General features: G+C 34.2%; 4 protein-coding genes across 9 annotated transcripts in view; 3 read left to right on the top strand and 1 right to left on the bottom strand.

The window, feature by feature from the left end:
* Positions 1-19,020, bottom strand: part of LOC111494877 (pollen-specific leucine-rich repeat extensin-like protein 1) — a 28,180-nt gene extending 9,160 nt beyond the window's left edge. The window contains exons 1-2 of the mRNA XM_023144864.1: positions 18,960-19,020; positions 18,894-18,906 (exon numbers count right to left, since the gene is read on the bottom strand). Of these exons, the coding sequence (XP_023000632.1) occupies positions 18,894-18,906; positions 18,960-19,020 (74 nt within the window). The remainder of the gene's footprint in view (positions 1-18,893; positions 18,907-18,959) is intronic.
* Positions 996-2,975, top strand: LOC111494252. Its single transcript, XM_023144151.1, has 3 exons — positions 996-1,403; positions 1,669-1,736; positions 1,954-2,975. The coding sequence occupies exons 1-3, from the start codon at positions 1,257-1,259 to the stop codon at positions 2,588-2,590; spliced, it is 852 nt and encodes a 283-aa protein (XP_022999919.1). The 5' UTR covers positions 996-1,256; the 3' UTR covers positions 2,591-2,975.
* LOC111494249 lies at positions 6,744-12,854 on the top strand. Of its 4 annotated transcripts, none has more exons than XM_023144145.1 (14): positions 6,744-7,132; positions 7,931-7,989; positions 8,249-8,357; positions 8,936-9,045; positions 9,299-9,367; positions 9,521-10,135; positions 10,239-10,768; positions 10,873-10,937; positions 11,076-11,155; positions 11,242-11,346; positions 11,536-11,675; positions 11,759-11,887; positions 12,219-12,371; positions 12,445-12,854. In XM_023144145.1, exons 1-14 carry the CDS (start codon positions 6,904-6,906, stop codon positions 12,569-12,571), a joined length of 2,520 nt encoding a protein of 839 aa, XP_022999913.1. In that variant the 5' UTR covers positions 6,744-6,903; the 3' UTR covers positions 12,572-12,854. The 4 variants fall into 4 exon arrangements, with proteins under 4 accessions (XP_022999913.1, XP_022999912.1, XP_022999914.1 ...); XM_023144144.1 differs by having other exon boundaries at positions 10,236-10,768; XM_023144146.1 differs by lacking the exon at positions 7,931-7,989 and having other exon boundaries at positions 10,236-10,768.
* On the top strand, positions 18,728-23,594 carry LOC111494251 (AT-rich interactive domain-containing protein 1-like). 3 transcript variants are annotated; one of them, XM_023144149.1, is made up of 4 exons: positions 18,728-18,934; positions 19,371-20,257; positions 22,349-23,106; positions 23,255-23,594. In XM_023144149.1, exons 2-4 carry the CDS (start codon positions 19,829-19,831, stop codon positions 23,265-23,267), a joined length of 1,200 nt encoding a protein of 399 aa, XP_022999917.1. In that variant the 5' UTR covers positions 18,728-18,934; positions 19,371-19,828; the 3' UTR covers positions 23,268-23,594. The 3 variants fall into 3 exon arrangements, with proteins under 3 accessions (XP_022999917.1, XP_022999918.1, XP_022999916.1); XM_023144150.1 differs by having other exon boundaries at positions 23,214-23,594; XM_023144148.1 differs by having other exon boundaries at positions 23,187-23,594.
* The last annotated feature ends 159 nt before the right edge of the window (positions 23,595-23,753 follow it).

The raw sequence follows: 23,753 nt of genomic DNA, 5'->3' as shown, positions 1-23,753 counted from the left end.
TTTTTTTTTTTTTTTTTTTTTTTGTGACAATCCTACCAACTTTTAAAATAAAGTTACAATTCAATCCAACTCTATCCTACCATACTTTTTAAAGATTATTATGAATGTAAACCATGGTAAGAATGTGTTGTTACTTGGGAATGTTTAATGTTTAAGGTTTGAGGTTTGAATTTTATTAGATGGTAATTATTATCGTAAATAAATAATATTTTTTTAACTAATTAAAAAAATAATTCGACAACTCGAAAGTAGAATATTTGTGTCGGATTAAGAACTGTATTCGAGTTGCTCGGATCACTAACCTAACCAATTAAAAACTTCGGGTGGGTCAAAAATAATTTCTACCCATAGAAAACAAAATTAAAAAAAAAATTATTATGCAATTTAAAAAGTTTTTTAAGTATGGTTTAGATACAAATTAACACAATGGGTGACCTAGTTTTTACTTGCTTCGAACCTTTTCGAATGTGGACCAAATTGTGTCCGGCATTCCTCATACCACGCGCAGTTCAAAGCAGTGTGTTGCACGCTCCCCCACGTTCACATGGTTAGGTTTCGCGAATTCAATCTGGTTCAAAAAATACACGCACATATTTTGTAAACCAATCCGCTCCCACAATTTATCACCGAGCAATTATCCGGTGCGAACCGTTCGTATCGTATTCCCAATAACGATGAAGACAATACGTGCTTTTCATTGAATAACGGCAGTTTCCAGTGGAAGCGGACGCAGAGGATTATACTCTCTTATAGTTGAGAAAAATTATAAATTATATAAATAATGTTTGAATAATCAGTTTTGTTTGGACAAGTTTGGTGACGTGTAATAGCGGCAGCTTTCTTCTTTTCTCCTCCAAAAAGAAGGAAAAAAACGGATTTACCCCTGTAATTAAAGGGGACACGGAGGGGTATAATTGTCTAAAGGAAATTAACAGATCAATACATATGAAGGGCAGAGAAAGCAACAGAAAGTTAAACCCTGACTATCGAGTTTTGCGTGAGATCTGCGAGAGAGGAAAAAAAAAAAAAAAACAAGCGCGATAGAGAGAGAGAGAGAGAGACCCGAAGATTTTCTCTCCCGAGAAAATGAGAGAAAATCACTGAGAAAATTGCAGACGGAAGAGGCGAAAAGCTGCGCTGAAGACGAAGCCGCGTTCCTCTCTGGATTGTGTATTTGTATAATTTGTTGTGGCGGTTTTGGTTTTGGTTTTGGGTATTTTGGAAGGAATCTGCGTTTCTTTCGGTTTTCTTCCGCCATGAGGATCCGGAAGAACGCGAAGTTATCGCCACTGTTGTTTTTGGCTGTGGAGTCGGTTCCTGAGGTTCGTCTTCAGACGCACGTTTGTCAGTTGAACCAGTCGCCATGGGATGTGATTCCTCTCCACCAACACGCCACGAACCAGGTTTGTTTTAATTAATACAGAGATGGAGAGATTTCTATTCTCTATTCTCTAATCTTCTAAATCTTCAATCTCCTTCTCTTGTTCTTTTTTTCACTCTCTTCTTTATAGATCTGCTATTAATTTCCTTTTCTCTTTTCTTCTCCCTCCTCCTTCCGTTTCCCTCTTTCATTAGGGTTATTCGTTTTCCCCTTCCACTTTAGGGTTCATCCTAAACCCTAATAATTTTCCTCATTCTTCTCTATTTTTCCATGTTTCGTTCTTACAGCTGGAGGAGGCTGAAGATAGCTTCGTCGAAAATGCTAGCTTAGGCGATTCCATCGGAGCCGTCGATAGGTGAGTTTTTCTGTGATTTCTTCTGTTTGTTTTTATTGTTGTGCATTCTTTGTGCCTTTTCTGTGATTCGTAAATAGTCGCTGTTGAGTGAATGAGTAAATGCTCATACGATAATCTGAAAATTTTTCTTCCAAGAGAAATGGTCTGGTAGTCTGAGTTGTTATTATCTGTCCGCGCTGTTTGCGTGTTTGAGATTTATTTATATATACGAATACAGCGTCGCGTCGATGGAGGGGTCAGCAAAATTTTCGAACAATAATATAATTATTACGGACGAGAGTGAAGTAATGGCAGACAAGGATGGGGATAATCGTGAAGATTTGGATGAAAATGGAGACGGATTCGAGAAATTAGTCGATAGCAGTTGGAAATGTAAGAAACAAATTAGAGAGGAAGATTATTCTTCGTTTAGTCCCGACCACCACCGCCGCCGTACACTTCCTAGGTCTAGTGAGAATAATTATTATCATACTCCCAATAATTGCTCGCGTACAAAGAAATCCTCCACCGGAGATACGGCCTGGCGGTTAACGCGGCCGGCGAGGGTTTCGAAGAAGACGGTTAGTGCGGCGGTGGTCGGTGGATCGAATCCGTACGAGTTTTATTATTATTCTGGATTCGGGCCACAATGGGGGAAGAAAAGACGGGAGAGAGGGGGAGGGTCGAGCGAAAATACGATGGGAATTCGGAGCAATGCAACGACGCCGTCGGAAATTAACCGCGCGGATTTGGATTATGTGGAAGAGGAGGAGGACGACGACGACGACGATGAGGAGGAGGACGGGGAAGGCGACGGCGGGAAGAAGCGAATGAGGAAGCCGGTGAAAGCGCGGTCGTTGAAGTCGCTGATGTGAAGGAAGAATGAAATGGAAATGGAATTGGAATTGGGATTGGAATTTGAATTTGGAATTTGGAATTTGGTTTTGGTGGTGGGAAATTTTTATCGAGGGCCTCGCAATTGTATGTTAGGGTTGAAGGATTTTCTTTTTCTTTTTTATTTTTATTTATTTTTATTGTGTAACATATTATTAGTATTATTATTATTATTTTAATTACCTTTAATTTTGATATTGTTATTCTCTGCGTAATCCACGATGATGCTGTCTGTTTTGTGGCATTGCGTGGCGGGGTGGGTGAGTTTAGCGTAGCTCATGAACGTGGACAGCAGGAGATTTCATAGGGTGGGTTTTAGGGAGACCGAGACATTGTGTTTAGTCAAATAAATGGGTAGTTTGGTAATTTTAGACCTTTTTTTTTTTTTTTTTCTGTTGATAATAATAATATATTATATACATGTTGTATTTATGGAGTTTGGGTTGCTTTTTTATATGAATTTTTTTTTAATTTTTGGGGCTTATGGTAATAGATGACGTGGCAAGTGATAAATTTTCCATATATGAATATTAATAAAAGAATGGGCCTACATTACCTTATTGGGTCCACATAGACAGCAAATTCCACCTTGATGATGTAAATGTGTAGTGAATCGTGGAGATCTAGTATTTCTTTTCATGAATATTAGTTAACTTACAAGTTTCGTATCTCAATTTCTATACTGGTGCCTAGTTAAGTTCTTAATTTCTGGAATTTTAAATTTAGTTGGTAGGTTTCTAAAATTTTAAATCGTGGTTAATATGTTATTGAATTTTAAAGAGTTTTAGGTCTAGTTTCATAGTCATTTTGATTTTATATATATTTTTTTTTTTTTTTGAAAATTAAGGTTATTGAATTATTGAAGTATGTTTATTTGTTTTTAAAAGACATATTTTCATGAAAGGCGTCTCAAGAATAAAAGAAAAAAGAAATAGTTGGCAGCCCAACCATTTGAGATTTGAGAAGGGATTCACTATTTTTGTTTTTGTTATTTCTAACTACTTTTGTAAATGAAACTGCTTTTTCTCATCCTTTCTCTGTCTCACCATCATAATCACCTTTTCTTTTTTCTTTTTCCTTTTTATTTTTCATAATAATACTAAATATGATTTGTCAAGTTTTATTCAACCGATTAAATTGATTTTTTTTTCCTTATCCATTCTCCTTAAAAAAAAAAAAAAAATTAACTTAAAATATTTCAGTAAATTTATTTGGTAAATTTGAGAGCAGCTATTGACTGTGAACAACAAACTTTCAATGGCTGAACTAGGGGAATTGAAATTGTTTTGGAAATTGTTCCTATTTCCTTATACACACATAATAATAATTATATATATAGAAATTAATGTATAAATATTAAATTCATTTTTTCCCAAGGCTTCGGCCGAGAATTTAAACGGAGAATAAAAGTGAGAAAAGAGTTCTCATCCTTAGATAAACAAGGTCGGATATGAGAATGTATTCTCTGTCTTTGTCTAATTCCCGACTCTGTCCCACCCCATCTCCACCTTTTACATATAAAAATAAATATATGTGTTTTCTATTACAAACTGATAAATAAGGTTTTTAATTTTTAATTTTTTTTTTTGTCTTATAATTAATTATATTTTCCTGACTTTCTAAAAATGGGTCTATCATTTTATTTTCAAATACTTTATTTTGGCTAATATGGTGAAAGTAAGGTCAAAGCAGCGAAATTTGGAGATTCTTAGACATATTATTATTTAAAGGTTACTTCTAAACATTTAAGACTATAATATTTAAATTAAAGCTACCATAAAACTTTTTTGAAGAAGATTATGCTTTAATATTTATTATTTTTTTTTTAGAAAGTAGGGTGATATATTATATTTTTATTCGAGAATATTATTTTAGATTTTTATTTACATCTTTAAATAAAAATAATATTGTAAAAGGGAAATTATGCACAAGAGAGGCGATGGACATCTCTAATTACTATTATTATTGGTCGAAAGAGTAGGATAAACAATATTTGAGAACAACATAAAAAAAAAACTCCCTTGTAAAAGAAAAAAAAGAAAAGAAAAAAAGAAAAGAAAAGTTCCTCTAGAAAATGCATTTACATACCATATATATCATAATCATTAGTCATTAGGAACCTAAATTCACAATTATGGTCCGACTCTACTTTTATTATAGGATAGAATATGACGTACAATACTTGTCTGGTCGCGCACATACACCTGGGCCCACTAGATAGACTTGTTAACTTACCCTCTAGTCTTAACTATGGACAACCACACTCTATCATTGCTAAAATCGAAAGAAACTAAAGGATTGCAAATAATATTGTGTAACCCATTGTAGTTCCACACTGAATTCCATTACTATTTTCTCTCTTTTCCACTATGGAATGTAAGTCATCGTTTTCTATTTCAGTGTCTTAATATATCAATAAACTTGAAATTTACTTACAAACTCGGTTATATTCTTTTTCATTCTTTGCTACTAGCTGTCGCCTCAGATTCTAGTACATCTCAATACCACCTAGATGCATGAAAAATGGTAAGTTTTAAGTCTCTATCAATTTTGGCTCCTTATCTTGTCACCTAAAAGTTATATTTTATAATTCTTAATAAAAGTTATAATTAAAAAAATTGGGAATTTAATTTTCATCTAATGTAGTCCCACTTAATGATTGGCATGTTGACTTCTAACTTTAGTGTCTCAATTCCTATATTAAAAATGTGGGAGTCACCATACGCGATCCCGTACCATCAGAGCTGAAATTGACATAAAATAACAAGCTTCGCTTAAACTTATCATCTTCCTCTTCAAATAGTATTTTCGGTGATACTTAGTGGCAGAAACTGTAGTAGTGGCAGAGATGGCGGTTAGGTTGAGGTTGGGTTTCTGAAGTAACAACTAAGATGGTGGTTCGGTTTTCGAACCTAAGGTTTAAATATATCAATAATTTATTAGAAACAAAATTAAAACTGTAGACTAGCCTTGAGAGCTCTTTCCAGTTCTGGGCAGGGTTGGATGTGCTTAATTCTTCATACACAACCCACGTATGCTCACATAGACCCACCAGACGAACTCATATACGTACCACTTGAATTTTGGCTTGATCGAGCACAACGCGCTAATGTGTCGCCAAACACCACAAAAGGGAAAATACGTGCATGATATCAAGACGAACATAAATATCGAAGGTACGCTTTCATACTAACATAACATAATGGAGAAGTATCCCGATGCACGCGACATACATAATGCATGAGGTCCCAATGATTTAAAAATCATAACTTAACTTAAAAATATTTCCTATTTCCTTTTATCTATGTATGAGTTCATTGATGCATCATGCATGCATAACAATCATCATGTCTTTCATCTTACATCATATAATCTACAGCAAAGTTTCACATGACAAAATATAGCATGACATACATCGTTTTTCATTTTCTTCATATAAGACATATTAGGACATCACATACATACATAACATCATATATCATCACATAACATACATCAACACACTATAACTTTGTTTTGTTATTTTATTATTATTATTTATTTTACTTTTTATGAGTTATAAAATTAAAAGATTTTAAGAATCTTTTAAACATATACATAAATATTTAAGAATCTTTTATTATAAGTATTTGAAAAACACTTCTAAATTTTCAATAGTTTTATTAATATTTTAATTTTGGAAACATTTTTATTTTTATTTTTTTTAAAAGTTCAAAAATATATTTACCATTAGTACTTTATTTAAAAAATATTTTAGAATTTTCAAATAATATCAAAAAGTCGGTAGATAATCTAGTCGATAGACATTTTTTAATCTTTTTGAATTTTTTTTTAATAAAGATAAAATGTATTAATATTACTTTTAAAGTTTATTCGAGAACATTTTTGATATAACCCTTTAAAACTATTTAAATATATTTTTAGATAAAATATAAAATTTAAAGATTTTTTTTATTAATTTGATGGTAAAATATATAACGGTTCCAAAAAGATATTTGTATATATTCAATAGAAAGTATTAAGAATATTTAAACAGAAAAAAAGAAAATAACTGTGATAGATATTTAAAATTACTTAAAAAAATTATGAACCAAATGTAGAAGTTACAACGATGTTCTAACAAATAACAAATGATTTGAAACTCCAAATTTTTTGTAAAGGTTCTAAATCTGTGTGTTAACAAAATTTCCATTACGGCTCCAGATCAAAGAAATTCAGTGCTCACGATGTGAATAACCCAAAATCTCTATCATTTCATCTTTTAGAATCCTGCTTCCCCCTTACCCGTAATCGAATGATCCTACTGGAGCCGAATTGTTTCAAGAGTAATTTTCTCAAGATGGGTTCGGATTTGATTCTTCACACTCTTGTCAGTTTGATTCTTTGTCTTTTCGTTCTGTTCTCGATTTTCATTGCACACTGTGAATCGTTCGACGATTTTGCTCCTCACAATGCCTTCACAGTTTCTAGCCTTGTGTACCCTCATACCCGGTTGCAGCCATTTCAGCTACGGTATTTTAGAGGTGCGTGTTCCGATTTTTTTTTTTTTTTTTTTTTTTTTTTTTTTTTTTTTTTTTTTTTTTTTTTTTTTTTTTTTTTTTTTTTTTTTTTTTTTTTTTTTTTTTTTTTTTTTTTTTTTTTTTTTAAGCTATTCTGGATTTTTTCCCGATGGACTTTGATGCATTCTTGAGTGATTGATTGCTTCATGGTGTCAGTGTCTTGAACAATTTTGTTGAATTCGTAGTTCTTTGTTTACTTGCTATATGCTAGTGAAGAAGTTGCCTCGGATTTTATTTTCGTTTATGATTGTGGAATTCTGTTTGGCTCTTAGTTTATGATTGTGTTCTGTTTGAATAGATCGCTGTTGAGTTTAATGTAATCCTGAATTTTGTGTTGCTGATTTGGATCTGAGAATTATGTGACTTTCGACTTCGAATCGTTTTTTATATTCTTCAACTTTGAATCCTCAACAATGTATATTGATGAGTTACAATACTTGAGTTCATTAAACAAGGGAGTTGATGTACTGATACAAAGTCAGGTCTGTTTCTGCCGTTTAACAATGGAGACAATGATCAAAGGTCTCAGGGAAGGATGTTCAAGCCATATTTCATTGTGTTCTTTGGACTAGAAATTAGGGTTTTGTTTGTTGAAAGTTTTCATTTCTTCTTTTGACTTTTTTTTTTTTTTTAGCAAATTGATGTTACTTTTAGATCAAGTCGTTTAACGCGTATAGTTTGTTGTTTGAAGTGAGTCTATACAATATCTTCTTTGAGTGTTCTTTAAGTTTGTAATTTTGTTTGTTTTTTTCCCTGTTCCAGTTGAGTTGCCGCCATGGTTCTCATCGGTGTCTATTTCATTGAACTCAGACGTAGATCTCGTAAGTATGCATACGAAGTTTGAAAGTAGAACTACTTAAAGTCCAGTGTTTGATGATTATCCTATGACTTCAATTGTCATGTGCTTATTTTATTTTCTCACTTTGATCTATTTCAACTTGCTGCTGCGGTTATATCCGTAATTGTTTTCTAATTGGAAACTTTACGATACCTTCACCTTGAAAGTGTTAATAATTGTTACCATTGAAATATCCCGTAACCTCTCGGTTTTCCTGTTCTTACGGTGCAAATTGCTTTCAGGACATCACAAAAGCAAGAAAGATACCGAAGCGTGCTTTGCCTATAATTTGCTTCAGAGAAGGCAGTCCCCCGCTGCCTGATGCTTCGAATACTTCCATAATAGATTCAGGTAATTTGAGTTAGCTACACTTGAACAAGCGTCACTTAGTTGTTCTAGTCTGTCTGAATGAATTCTTCTTAGCCTTGTGTTTGACATGGAACATTTTATTTCTAGGATGTATTTTCAGTAACATCTTTTAAGGTTGTTATTCTTTCCTTGAAAATAAAAGGAAGTAATGTGAAGAGGTTAAAACACAGTTTCCTCAAAGACCATACACAGGACTTGAAAGATAGGTGCTAACCACTCTAAATTACGCTAACCATTCGAGGTTATGAGGGCTGTATCCCCATTTTTGAAGCATACTACTACTATTTGACTTCCAGCTATCTTTGATTTAAAAGTGGAAAGATACAATTCATGTGAGATCCCACATCAGTTGGAGAGAGGAATGAAACATTTCTTATAAGGGTGTGGAAACCTCTCTCTAATAGATGCGTTTTAAAACCATGAAGCTGACGATACGTAACAAACCGAAACGGACAATATCTACTAGCAATGGCTTGGACTGTTACATTTCACTTCTCTGCTATCTGGACAGTGTCTAAAATGATTTTATGTTGACGTTTGGAAGTTCTCTCCTGCAACAGGGTTAGCTCCTTTAACCATCCTTTCCATTGAAGGAATCCAAGGTCATAAAAATCTGGAACAATGCTATACCATGCAGCAATATATCGAATTAAAGCTGACAAATGAGCAGGTATATCGAGAATCATTTTGTTTTTCAATTAGAAGTGTAGAGTTCCTCTTTTGGAAACCAAAAGTTCAGAGTATAATTCAAATATCAGATTATGCCTTCTTGCTTTTGTTTTGGCTTCTCTAATAATATGTCTATTCTAATTTTATTATAATGACTTCAACTTCCCTTGGTTTTAAAACCTCCCTGATTTGAGCCATTTCTCTTTGTTTTGCGTTTGGCTGGTGATACTGATATCGTTTATTTAGTTGTTTAGATACCTCCAGGAGTCTGGTATTTTGGCCTTTTCAATGGCATTGGGTCGTCAAGAACGCAATCCAAGATGGTATGTGTATGTGCCTTCGCTCACGCAAATTGCAAAATTTTTGGATTATTAATTAGTTGAGTGTATATTTTATATTTTTCTGATGAGAAAAATACCATTCTTTTATGGCACCAAAGGAAATGAAAGACAGAAACTTGTTTCCTTGCAATGCAGGTAGTCCGAGGGTCTTCATATTCGTTCACTGCTAATGTAACAGTGGAAGGGTGTTCACCCTCCACGATGTTCGGGCAATATTGCAATCATACAGTTGACCCGCTCTCATGCTCGTTATTTGATGGTCATAATCTTGCTGAAAACATTTTAGAAGCTATGTCATATAACCAAACAGGGGAAAGTTTGGTTGCCTGCAGGAGTACGTTGAAACCATCTTGTCTTGGAGATGGTGAACCAAAAATATACTACTTGGATGTGGAAGGTGTGGCGGAAGAGCTGACCATTTCAGCTACAAATGTGAGGCCCAACTTAACACAGTCAGATAACTCTAGTTATGTCGGTGGAATTAGTTTGACGGGCTTCACTCGTCTTGGTGCAATTCCTTCAGTTGCCCTGCATGATTATTCCAGTAACTTAAACACAGGCCCTTTGATTATCCGTTCTCCAAAAATCGGTCGATGGTATATCTCAATAGTTCCTATTAATGTTTCGAAAGAACTGGAAAGCGTTTCAGCCAACAATGTGAGAATTTGTTATTCCATGGAATCATATGTGCTTCAATGCCCATATGGAAAGACTGGACCTAATTGTGCATGGAACAGATACGTCCTCCAGGTAAGACCATATATCCTTCATTTGCATCTAGTGTTTTTCAATTTTTCTTGATTCTTGAAGAAGTTTTATGGATTCATTATCTGATTGATGAGCTTGACAGCAGGCAATCGTCCGAAGAGGTTCATCCCCCTTCGAATCATATTTTATGCCGATCACAGAACAGTACTTCAAAGAACCGAAATTCGCTGTTGAACCCCTTCTAAGCAACTCTTCAAATCATGGAGAACAAAAGTATGCTTGGACTTATTTTGTTTTGGATGTTCCTCGAGGTGCATCTGGAGGAAATATTAACTTTCAATTATCAACTACTGAGACAATGGATTATGAAGTCTATGCTAGATTTGGTGGATTACCATCTCTTGATAACTGGGACTACTGTTATAAAAACCAAACCAGCAACAGTGGTGGCTCAACATTCCTTTCCCTCTACAATTCAAGTAATGTAAATATCAATTTCCATATTTTATATGCTAGTGAAGGAACTTGGGTTCTTGGATTAAGGCATCCGATCAACAGAAGTTTGGCCAAATATCAGACTATTATGTCGGTCATGCTTGAACGATGTCCAAACAGATGTTCATCCCATGGAAGATGTGAGTATGCTTTTGATGCTAGTGGAGCCGCAACATATAGGTTTGATTTATTGATCCTCACACTGCATACTTTTGTGCTCTGATCTTTTAGCTATCCAATTCACTAGTTTGGTAAACTGAATCCCGATTTTGTTTTTCTTCCAGCTATTGTTCCTGTGATCGAAATCACGGAGGCTTTGATTGCAGCGTTGAGATTGTAAATCATAGAGGTAAAAGTCACTTCAAATTCGTCATCAATTCTGAAGTTTCTTAGAAAGTTTTCATAATGGAACTCTAAGCTAAAAGTATCAACTCATGTATAAATTATGTTCCACATCAACTCTGATCCTAGCTTGGAATTGATGTAGGGCACGTGCAACAATCAATTGCTCTCGTCGCGTCAAATGCTGCTGCCATTTTCCCCGCTTTTTGGGCTCTTCGACAAAAGGTAAATCTAATGATGATGTTCTTGTTTTTCTCTGAATTTCAAAAAGGTTTTTCTTTTCTCCAAGCCATATAAACTTGTTCCTGCAGGCTCTAGCAGAGTGGGTGCTGTTTACCTCAAGTGGAATTTCAAGTGGTTTATATCATGCTTGTGATGTGGGCACTTGGTGTCCATTGTCATTCAAAGTATTACAGGTACAAGATTTTCCCTATCTTTGCCTATTTTAAGCTTACCATAACATTTTATACTATGATTACGAACCGTTGTACGAAACTAATCCACACCACGGAAGACCTCTACCAATCTGATGATGGGTGTTTGTTTGTATTTGTTCAGTTATTGGGTACTTGTTTTACATGGTCTAATGACCTGATAATTTTCAGTTTATGGACTTCTGGCTCTCTTTCATGGCTGTCGTTAGCACTTTCGTGTACCTAGCCACAATCGACGAAGTTTATAAAAGGGTGATTCATACCGTTGTTGCAATCCTAACTGCTCTCATGGCTATAACCAAGGCAACGCGGTAACTAAAATGCTTAACATGACCTGCCTTCTGTAGATCAAAAGAGCTATCAGTTATGATGACCAAATATTGAACTTCTACAGGTCTTCCAATATCACTATTGTGCTAGCAATTGGTGCACTCGGTCTTCTTATTGGATGGCTGATCGAGTTATCGACAAAGTATAGATCGTTCTCCTTTCCACTGCAAATTTCTTTGAATGTGCTTCACAGGTGACAGTCTTTTCTACTTGAGATGATTTTTTTATTTTGGATTTTTGGTATTTTGTATGATAATCTGTTTTCTTAGTAAGTATAATAATCAATTGAGGGCCTATTTGGGAGAACCTTTTTGGTCTTGTCTTGTTGGTTTGCTAAGTTGTATCGTCTGAGGTTACTTAGTATTGCTTCTGGAAACTAAATGGTTCGTTGTGATGGGTTTTTTTTCTTTGAGTTTAACAACAGAAGGGAGTACAGAAATTCTAACCAGTGGAAAACATACGTCCTAATCAATATTAATTGAGCTATACTCATGTTGACTTGGAACTTATTTATGTTCGTGCAGATGGGAAACTATCAAAGCATGGGGGCACAATCTTTTAAAGACTCTGTACAGAAGATATCGATGGGGCTTTATGACTGCAGGTTTCACTGCATTGGCTATGGCTGCCATAAGCTGGAATTTGGAAACCACTGAAACTTACTGGATTTGGCACAGGTACCACAAAACCCCATCTCTTTGCCTCTCCCTTCTTGTTTCTCTTAGTTTCAATTCGGCGAATTGTTTACAGCATTTGGCACTTGACTATCTACACATCGTCTTTCTTCTTCCTCTGTTCGAAAGAAAGGGTTTCGAATGTTGACAATTCGTTTGTTCCAAATGGTGAAAACGAAAGAGAAGGTTCGAATGTAAATTAGGCTAGGCAGGATTAGTTGCCCATAAGTGTATAGAAGGAAGCAAAAATAGAGGCGATTTGCGAGTTTCAGCTGATTGGAGACCTTTACCCAATATAGCTTTTCGATCGGTTACTGTAAATTATTTCTATAGGTTCCATTCTTTTGGTAGGAAAAACAAGACATGGATTGTGAATATGCATAAAGTAGTTTAGATAGAATGATCCTTTAGTTTACACGCGGTCTTGCTCGTCCAAGGCGTGTTGCCTGTGACTGTATGTTGGATGTCTTGATCATGTTTGTTCAGGAAGTGATGTCCATGGTCGAATGTCCGTCCCAACCTCTTTTACTTGCTTACATGTTAGATAGGTCTTGTGTCAGTACGTGGGTGTATGACCTGTCGTCAAAATCATGTCTACACCTACTAGGGCTAGAATGTCCAAGATTTTACTATAAGAGAGGTGACTAATCTATTAATTATTTATACTAAGGTTATTTGCATCAAAATTGTGATCATTGCTTATTTGCTTTTAGCCTATAACATTGTTTTCTTAAAAATAGTTTTTAAGGCATCTCACTCACGTTTTTAAAACACTTTTTCTCAAACATGACCAAGACTCGATTAGATATTTCATCTAGTAAAGATATATATGGTAGATATTTCGTAAAGATTTGGTAGAGATATAGTTGATAGATTATATTTTATAGGTGGTTAAATCTTTTAAAGCTATATTTAGTAAACTGAAACTATATATATATATCGTAACAGCTTCAAAATATACTTACTTCCTTCTCTATATTCTCTCTTACATACCTGAAGTCATCTACAAAAATTTTTTAGCCAATATTCCTCCGTGCATCACCAATCTCAATTGTCAATTGAGAGCCTATGATTAACTTATAGGAGCCGTATGGGATAATGTTTAGTGTTGCATCACCATACAACCTATGCATTTTCTTGAAGCATCCTCATATCACAGAATTTTCAGTCCCTTGCAGCTGAAACTAATTTCTCTAAGTTTCTTGATGCTCTTTTCACAAGCTTTATAAATAAAAACATCAGCTAAATAACCTACCAATCCCAAGACCTATATACTTTTGTAACTGTGGTTGGGTGAGACCATTTAAGAAATATTTCTACCTTTTGTTGGGTCTATTGTGATTCCCTCCCTCAACACCATGTGTCCTAGAAATGACACTCGTTAGATCCAAAATTTACATTTTGAAAATTTAGTGAAGAGCCTGTTTGCCCTTAACACTGTCAAAACCTTTCTAAGATGTGTTTCATGTTCTATATTTGTACTTGCATATACCAAGATACCATCAATGAATACAACAACAAAAGTGACAACAAAGTCTATAAATATTTGGTTTATCATATCCGTAAATACTGTAGGTTACTCAAACCAAAAGGCATTACCGTTTTCATAATACCTGTATCGAGTTCTAAATGCAGTCTTGGGTATATCTTCGTTTCTAATTCTCAAGAATTAGTCAAACAAATCATCCATTCATGAAAGTGGATATTAACTTTTCGCAATCACATTGCTCAGTTCTCTACGGTCAATGTCTAACAACCTAGATCCATTTTTTTTCTTTAATAAACAACATTGATGCTCTCTAGGATGATATACTAGGGTGTGTAAAATCATTATCTAATAGTTTTCGTAGTTGTAGTTTATTTAAATTTAGTTGGATTTGTTCTATTGAGAGCCGTGAAAATAAGCGTGGTCTCTTGCTAAAGTTCAATACTAAAATTTAACTTTTCTGAGTAAGTAGTCTACTTGTAGGCTCTTAATCGTATTCTTAACGTATGCTAGGATATCACATTTTCTTTTGTCATGTTTTAGTTCTTGACTTGAGAACTTAAGCCGTTAGATTTTGTTCTTGAGTTCTTGTTATGGTCTAGCCCAAGATCTTGCCCTTGAGTTCTAAGTTCTTAACCTTGGTCTTGGTCTTGATCTTAGGACCTTAGTTCTAAGGTTCTGGTTCTTGGTTCTTATTCTTGTCCTTATCCTTAATCTTGGTTCCTGTCCTTGATTCATTTCTTGAGTGGTAACTAATAGTTTTCATGTCTTAGTGGGCTTAGGCTTGTGTAGTACTATTTTAAGGCATGAGTGTATTGTAAGCTTACTAATCTTGATTTATCGTCTTATGGTAGCATATTAATTACTTGAAAATCAAACCGTATCTAAAACTTACTTGACTTATGGCCTTAGTGTAGCATATTGATTAGTTGAAAATCAAAAGCTACCTAAAGCTTATCTTGATACAACATCCTTATTACTTGAAACTCAAGAGTTATCCTAGAGCTCATCTTGATATATGATAGCCTCCTCATCGCTTGAAAATGAAAATCAAGAGCTATCTTAAAGTTATCTTGAGGTAACATCGAAAGATCAGTTGTTGATCTTGAGCTGATCTTGAGTTAGGGTAGTCTCTTGGTTATTTGAGAACCAAGGACTAACTCTAAAGCTTATCTTGTGGTAGTAATCTAATTACTTGAAAATCAAGAACGAACCTAAACCTATCTTGACTTAGAGGAACCTCCTGATTTATCTGAAATTAGGAGATAAACCTAAGTGTGATACGATAACTTTCAAGGCCCAAAAGTCAGCACAAGTCATTAAACTTCTAGCCCATTGGAATCATTAAAATGCATAAATCATAGAGTTAATTATTAGAGGTATTTTATTCATTTTTACTAAGCTCTAATTTATACCCCTAACTTGGTTTAAAATGAGTTTGTATAAGACTGGGGATCAAGAAATATTTAATCTCTATATAAATTCGTTAATTGATCATATGCGACTCAACCGTAATTTTAGAGTGAGTCATGAACTCTTACCTGCGAGAGATTGTTCTTTAATTTGCATAGGTGAGAATGACTCTTGTAACTCATTCAATATGTCTATCATTTTGGAGACTTGACTAAACTGAGAACTAAAAACATAATATCACGATATGAAATTCAATCATTTCCATATAAAGAAAAGTAGATGAGTTGACTTGAACAATAGGGTCCTGCCTTCTTATTGGTCCGAGAGTGACTTGGTTTATAATTAGATCATAAATAAATTATTCATCAAAAAATTAGTGATACTTGAGCTTAAAGATGTAACTACACAGGTAAAATGAACATTTGATCCTGTAATTATGAACAACTCATGAATGATTGATTTGTTTGTATTGATTATATCAATGGACATGTCCTACACTGCAATAAGTCTACCGTAAAGTGACCGATAATTAATAAATGAAAATTGATTCATCAAAGAGTTTAATTAATTAATTTTGTATTATTGACACTTATAATGTGTTTAAATTGTAAATAAAAAAAGATATTTAATTTGGCAGGTTCAAATTAATATTTCATATATTAGATATATTAAATATAAATAAAGAAAAATATATTTAATTTGCTAATTTATGAAATTTAAATATAATATAATAGATATTCGAATACATTATTTGTCAAAAGTTATTTCCAAAATCTTTTTGGTTTAGCTAAAATGCATTCTCACTCTCTAGTGGAGAATTTTGTTAAAACGTTTATTCACATTAATTGTTTTATTTTAATTCTTATAAGGTTAAACCGATTTGCTTCCGCCACAAAGATGAAGAGTTCATTCTTTTCATGGTACAGAAAGCAACCGAATTCATTTGAATTTTACCAAAATTTGAAAAAACTCAAATTCTCCTCTCTCAAGCTTGTGAGCCTTCATGGTCTTTATGAAGCGTCATCCCTGAGTTCCCGGCAATTGATTGGGACTAGTTTGGAGGGACGAACTTTCTTGTAAGCTCTAATTGAATTTTAAAAATCCTCCTTCCATTAGCTATGAAAACTTGAATTGGGTAAGCGTGTTTGGGTCATTTTCAGCTCTCAAATCCTTAATTGGTTGGAGGGAATTTATTGGACTATAGCTCCTAAATTCTCGAAAACTCAAGAGCAAGGAAACCCATAATCTAAAAGTTTCAAACTCAGAGTTTTAGGAACGAACCCTCATCACTTGATTCTTGTCCCATTTGGAGTCTCGACCGACCTTGAATCGTTTAGAACTAACTTAATTTCAAACCTAAATTTTATGGATAGTTCGTTAAAAAAATCACTTTCGTTAAAAGGGTTTTCGACCTTAGTTTTGAATTCAGCTGTTGGATCAAAAATAACCTTGAGTCTTCCTGAACATTTTGAATTTTCAGGTCAATCCCACGATTATATTTGAAGATATATTTATAGAAAATCTAATGGTAGAAGAATTTTCGTAATTATTTTAAACTTTAGGGACATTTTGTAATTTTTTATTTTTGCTATTTTATTTGGAAAAATCTATAATTTTTTTTGTAAAAATCTTTTTTTTAAAATATTTCTGTAAAATGACCTTTTTGACCTTTAGGCTTAATCTTTCGGTCTTTGAGTCTTTGTGAAAACTTGTTAGGGCATTGAAGTCATTGTCCTTTTTAGTTTCTTAATCTTTTCATTGGTTTCCTTAGAACGTATTTAGTCACCTTAAACCATTTCGAATTTTTGAACCTAACTTGGGGATCTTGCATGGACCCTAAGAGATTTAAACACTTTAATTTTGAGATGCAAGTTACCTAACTACGAGTGTAACAACCCTAATTTTTTACTAAAACAAAGCCGCTACCATATGCATGACATAACCTCTTCAGGTGGAAACATTCATTCAAAACAATTTCATAAAACAATGCCATGAACTTATACGTTTGCGAAAGGGTCTTAAAATAACACAAAGGATGTGATGCCGTCGTCAACTGTATAGAGATGCCTTGCCTGAAATATAAAAGTAGCACATGGCTTGAGTATTTTAAAATAACACAAAGGATCTGATGTCATTGTCATTGTATAGGAGTGCCTTGCCTGAAATATAAAAGTAGTACATGACTTCAGTATTTTAAGAAATACTAAGTGATATTCACTACTGAGGTCAGGAAAACAAACATATGCAACATGGATAGGGACCTATCATTTAAAATCATAGTCTCTTAGGTGGCTTATAGTCCGGACAAATTGAATGTGTAGTACTTTCCTACACATGACCCACACGTACGAATATGGGCCCACCTGGCGGGTTCGCATACCACTTGAGCTTACATGATAGGGCTAGTTGACTGTAGTCGGACATTCAGAGGTACAACGACCGTCATGTATCATGCCAAGCATGATAGTCATCATCATCATCATAGTTGAACGTGTCCATACTCATCATAAAAGAAGAAGTATCCCGATGTAAATGAACATATAATATGCATGAAGTTCCTGTTATGTTCAGCTTAATTATTCATGCTGTACAATCTCACACATTTTTCACATATTAACCTAGGTAACATATGCATAAGCTTTTATACATTTATGATTCATAACATTACTTAGGGGTTGTGCACCAGAAGACTCTTCATTGTCATACATGTCGTAGCATGTCATATCATAGTACAACATGACATCTCATACATACATATCATTGTAACATGAGATATCAAATATAATATATATAGTAAACTATAATTTAGTATTAAATACTCTGTGCATTAGTGAGTCAAAAGAACTCACAATCACTCATAACAACCACATTGAAACGTAGGAAATCTTTGAAACATTCTCTTTATTGGTTCTTATACTTAAGAGAATTTTTGTTTCTTGAAGTGTACCTCTTGTTCATTGCTACGAAATTTTTGTTTCTTAACATTTTGGATTGATTGAAACAACTCAAATAGAGTTCGAAACTCAGGGTTGGATTGTTGGATTATTTTTTTAATTAGTTTTAAAAAATCCTATTTTCGGATTAGTCAGGTTGACCTGACCGAAAATATCAACCGGTGACCTAAAATTTTAAAATTTTAAAAAATTCAACCTAACCCAAATTAAAAAAAAAAAATAATAATCAACCCAACTTTTATAGTTTGGATTTAATAATTTGGATTGGTCCGGTTATCGGGTCATACAAAGATCCTTAGTCAACCCATTTGATCGATGAATAGAATAAAAAAACAAAATCAAAATTTCAAAAATCCTCCCTTCAAATATTATTAAAAAAAAAAAAGTAACCCTCATCACACTCCCAAACTCAACCAAGGTTAATTCGAAACCAAGGTTAGTTTCATCAAGTGGATTATAAACATGAGGAGCATTTTCCCACAAAACCCTAAAAAGAAAAACCACCATTTTCTTTTGGGTATCTTTATCCAAGAACACTACAAAATACCCTAAAAAAAAAAAAGAGAAATAAATACAAAGGGCCAAGTGACAGAGCAACAAGGAAGAGATGGAACAAGCCAAAACTGGTGAAGCTTTAAGGGATGTGGTGGGCAGTACACATAGTTGCAGTAGAAGTAGACACAGTCTTTCCAAAACAAAAGAATTATGAACAGGTACGTTCCTTTCTCTTCCAATCACCATTGAACCTGCCCGCTATTTTCTTTGTTTTGGTGTACACTTCTCTGTATTTGTTCATCATTTTTGAATTCTAGTCTCTCAATATATCTGCAAATATGACGCTGATGGCGGGATGTATGGATGCTTCAACTTTTTTTCATAGATTTCAAAAAACCCTACCAAATCTTGTTTTCCCGCCAAAATTTTGATCGTCGAACCCAATCGCTGATAGTTAACTAGTGGTAGCCGATTAGTTGATCTTTTCATCCACTTGATTTTATGCCATCTTTTCGTGTTCTCGAAATTATATGACCTGAGATTTATTTTTTGTTTAAGATCCTTATAGCTTGGTGTGATTTTGTCTTCTCTGGCGAATATGGAACCAGGGTGATTGCATTTGGTTAATAGGGCTTGAATTCCAATTTATGGCAGGTGTTGGGTGATAGCTGATGTGTCTGAGTTGTACTAGACGGTGCTGCCGAACAGTTTGAAAGGGAAGGGTTACATGCTAGACTTTGGATTCACTTTGATTGTGTAGGAAATCTTGATCGGATTTGAATGTGCTTCAGTTTTGAAGTTATATTAAATCAAATATTTGGATACAGAGTGTTGGGAGTAAGTTGTGGAGAAATGAGGCTGCAGTTTGAGCTCTGGATGTTACAAAGATAGAAAGAACTCTGCTGAGTTCAGAAAACTCAGAGATTCTTGATCTGAAGAAGGAAGCTGAGTTACCTACACATCTAGGTTTGGCGTGCAGGTTGTAGTGCTAGGATGGTGGTGACAGGAATGGAGCTAGCAATTGGGAATTGCTATGCGAAAATTCAGCAAAAGGAGTGGTAGCATCTTGTAGTGGTCGTGAATTGGGTTGAAACTAAAAGGAAACTGCAGTCATGTTGTCAGATGAGCTCATGAATTGTGTTGGCTTTGACGAAAATTCAATTTCAGATTTTTCCAAGAGAATATTTGATATGAAGAGTGATAGGATGAAGAGTGGGGTTGTATTTCCTCAAAGAAGCAAGAAACTCCAGGATATTGATCATTGCACCATCAAAAATGAGGATATAAAAGTTATCGATCCACCTTCGGTCAAGGAAGCAAATTTTGTCCTGGAGAGAACGCAGAAACCGATGTTGGGATTGCTAAATTGGCTGAAAGATGTTGCAAGAAACCCTTGTGATCCATCAATATGTTCACTACCAGAAAAGTCAAAATGGAAATCACATGGAAATGAAGAGGTTTGGAAACAAGTTTTGCTAGTTCGAGAGGAATTTTTTGTAAAAAGACGAGTCGATGCAAGTAGCGAGCAATCTTTCTTGCAGGTACTTTTCATAAATTCTTAAGTTGTTTATAGTATATCTTTATCCCTATAAAGAATCAAATGCTATTTATATCTGTGCCTGTATTAAGTTCTGTGTGTTCTCGTTGTCCCATGATATATAAGTTGATTGTAGTATTTTTCGAACTGATTTCAGTATTTTATTGTTTTTCATATCATTGTTCTCTCCGTCTTGATATGATTTTCATACTATGCATTTTGATTGGTATCCCTTTACATCTTAAATAGTGTTCTGTTCCTTGTAAACTGCAAAGATTCTCATTGTGAAGGCCAATATGGAAGTAAGACATAATCTTAAAATGTATCATCGAGTTACTACAATAATTTGCTTTCATCTGATCTATAGTATCTATCTAGTTTAGTTGGTTATTTAGTATTATGAACCTTTGTATCTTTTAGGAATTTCTGTAGTGTCCTTTCTATATGTTTAATGGTTTAATGGTCTTGTGTGAATATAAAACTATAGAATCCTTCATATCAACTCAGAATATTATTTATCACCGTATGAAGGTACTATTGAGTGTTAGCTGTTATTTTGTAAAATTGATCTTGAGCTTAAATAAGTGATGAAATTGGTTCCTCCAAGTTTAATTAGAAATAATTTCACGAACCAACTAGTAAATTGTAGAAAACACCTGTAAAATACTATAAAAACTATTTATATCCAGCCATTAAAATATCAAAATCTAGCCTTAAACCTGAGCGTGGATATTAAGTCTAATATTCAACTAACATAATCAAGAAAACTACAATTCACCAAAATAGTCTCATTCAACCCTAAGGACTACGAAAGGCCAATTTGATAATTATTTAGGCCCTAGCGACTTGATTTTTTGTTTATGAAAAATAAGCGTATAAATTATATTTGTTTCTCTTTATAATCATTTGGTTCTTTGTTTTTCAAAATTGTATATTTTTTTTTCTCATCATTTCTCTACAATTGTTTTCATCTTTCTTAAAAAATGTTAGAATTTTTCAACCAAATTTTCAAACACAAACTTGTTTTTGAAAGTTAGTCTTCATGGTACTTATAGGTGTTGTAATTTTTTTAAAAAAATCTTTTAAAATTTTTTGCAATAGTATTTTGTTCTCTCCTTTTTTTTCTTTTTAATATGTTGAATGCTACTATTACAAGATTGGAAGTTTGAGGTCCTATTTGACATAAAATTTAATTTTATAACTAATGAATCAATTTATTTTCAAAAACTTTGAATATGTCATAAATATGTTAAACACAAAATTCAAAAACTTCTTTGACACAAAATTGTAGTTTCAAAGATGACATTTCTTAGACACTTTTTAAATTTTAAGAATCTTATAGGCATAAACTTGAAAATTCAAAAATTATGCTTCTAATCTTATAGACATGTACTTGTAATTTCGTAGACCTTTCGACATTGGGCAGGCGTTAGCCCCCATACCGACTTTGCGGAGACTTGTGTTTTTGGTAAACAGTCCCCGAGCTTGGTCACTGCAACCCCTTTTGTTAGGAGGCACCCTTTCTCCCAAAGTTAACGGGGCTATTTTGCCAATTTCCTTAGAGAGAATTGTCTTGCGCCCCTAGGTATTCTCTACCTTCCCACCTGTGACGGTTTCGGATACAGGTACCCTTTTGTTGAAAGTTGTTTGAGCTTTTCTTGGGAATATGACATGGGTTACTTCAGCTCCATAGCGCCTAGTAACAGTGGATTAGAGTAATGTGTTATAGTGATGTCTCGGTCGAGAATTGAGAAGAATTGAATAAGTATGGTATCTAATGATAATGATAAAGTGAGTGTGAGAACGAGTGATAATGGTTTTTTTAAAGGATAAGTTATACAAAGAAGAGGGAGGAGAGGCCTCCCTGTCTCTCAAGGACTTGTTAACCTCACAACAACATGATAAATAAACATATTACAGAAGAAAAAAGAAAGGATATATGATGAGAATTGAGAAGGGGGATGAAATTAGAGTGTAAGGGAAGCCAACTATTGGCAGGATTCGGAGTTGTAAGGCTGGGTAATTTACTATCACCGAACTTAACGTCTTTGACATAATTTATTATCAGGTTCATTTGATCTTCCCTATTTTGCAGAGAAATCAGAGGATGCATCCTTGTATGTATGATAACGATACGGTTCCAATTTACAATCTTAGGAAGAGATTAAGCATTGACAAGAAGGTTCAATCTCAAGAACCTGTCTCTAAATCAAGTGATTCTTCACCTTCAGATTCATCAGATGAGTACAAGCCCGTTCTCCTAGGGCCAGATTATCAAGCTCAGATACCAGAATGGAATGGTGTGATATCCAACAGCAATTTGAAGTGGTTGGGAACTCAAGAATGGCCTTTAAACTTAAAAAAAGGAAGTAACAGAAATCCCGTTGAAAGGGATCCCATTGGAAAAGGAAGGCGAGATCCTTGTGGATGCTTGGACGCTGGTTCAGTTGGTTGTGTCAAATTTCACGTTGCTGAGAAAAGGCACAGACTAAAGCTAGAGTTGGGCGCTGCGTTTCTCCAATGGAGATTTGATCAGATGGGCGAAGATGTTACATTTGCTTGGAAAGTAGATGATGAGAAAAAGTTCGAGGATATAGTGACGTCGAACCCTCCATCTCTCGGCATATGTTTTTGGGATGAGATTGTTGAGTCATTCCCTTCTAGGAGCAGGGAAGATCTTGTTAGCTACTACTATAATGTCTTTCTTTTACGTCGTAGAGGACACCAAAATCGGGTTACACCGAACAAAATCGATAGTGATGATGAATCAGAATCCGGGATTACAACCAATGGATTCGGACACGAAGTGCATAACTCACCCGGCTCCATTTTCTACTCTCCCAAGAAGCCACGGTAAGCTTGAGGTATCGCTTCAAAATGGATTTTGACAAGTACGTACCTATGTTGATAATGTGATTCTGATTTGGAAACAGGCATTTTTTATTTTTGATTTTTGTAAGGAAAATGTGAAAAGGAAAATTCTTGTGTGTTACATGGAAAGTTGTAATCTGTGAAAGATGGAAGGAAGTCAATGGGACGAATACGTCGTGATTTACCAACAAATTGTTATGAAAATGGGCTGTTTTCTGAGGCTCAGATGTTCGGTTTCAATTATTTGAGGGGTTGATTAATTGTTTTGGCTAGATGTTATCTCCAAGAAATGAGGAGGATCTTGGTCGTAAGGGCCTCTTAAACAAGGCAAATAGGTGTAGTTGGGAAGAGGATGCCATTCTGTTCATTACAAAGGTTTGATTCTTGTATATTTGCTCTCTCATGTTGGCTTATGAAAAACGTACAAGCATGATGCTTTAAATGATTAAAATCACCGTTTAAATTCTTTAGTGGTGGAATTTGTTTTTTTGTTTTTTTTTTGGTTATTAAGTTTGGCATAATCAACTCATTATAAACACTATTGTAATCCCTAGCTATTGTATTACGGTTTCCCTGGTTTTTGTTGCATTTTTTTTTTTTTTTTTTTTTTTTAAATTTGCAACTTTTGC

This window comes from Cucurbita maxima, unplaced genomic scaffold, assembly GCF_002738345.1.
Source record: "Cucurbita maxima cultivar Rimu unplaced genomic scaffold, Cmax_1.0 Cma_Scf00020, whole genome shotgun sequence".
Lineage (NCBI taxonomy): Eukaryota > Viridiplantae > Streptophyta > Magnoliopsida > Cucurbitales > Cucurbitaceae > Cucurbita > Cucurbita maxima.
Note: the sequence above shows the minus strand (reverse complement) of the source record. Positions and strands in the feature narration are given on the sequence as shown.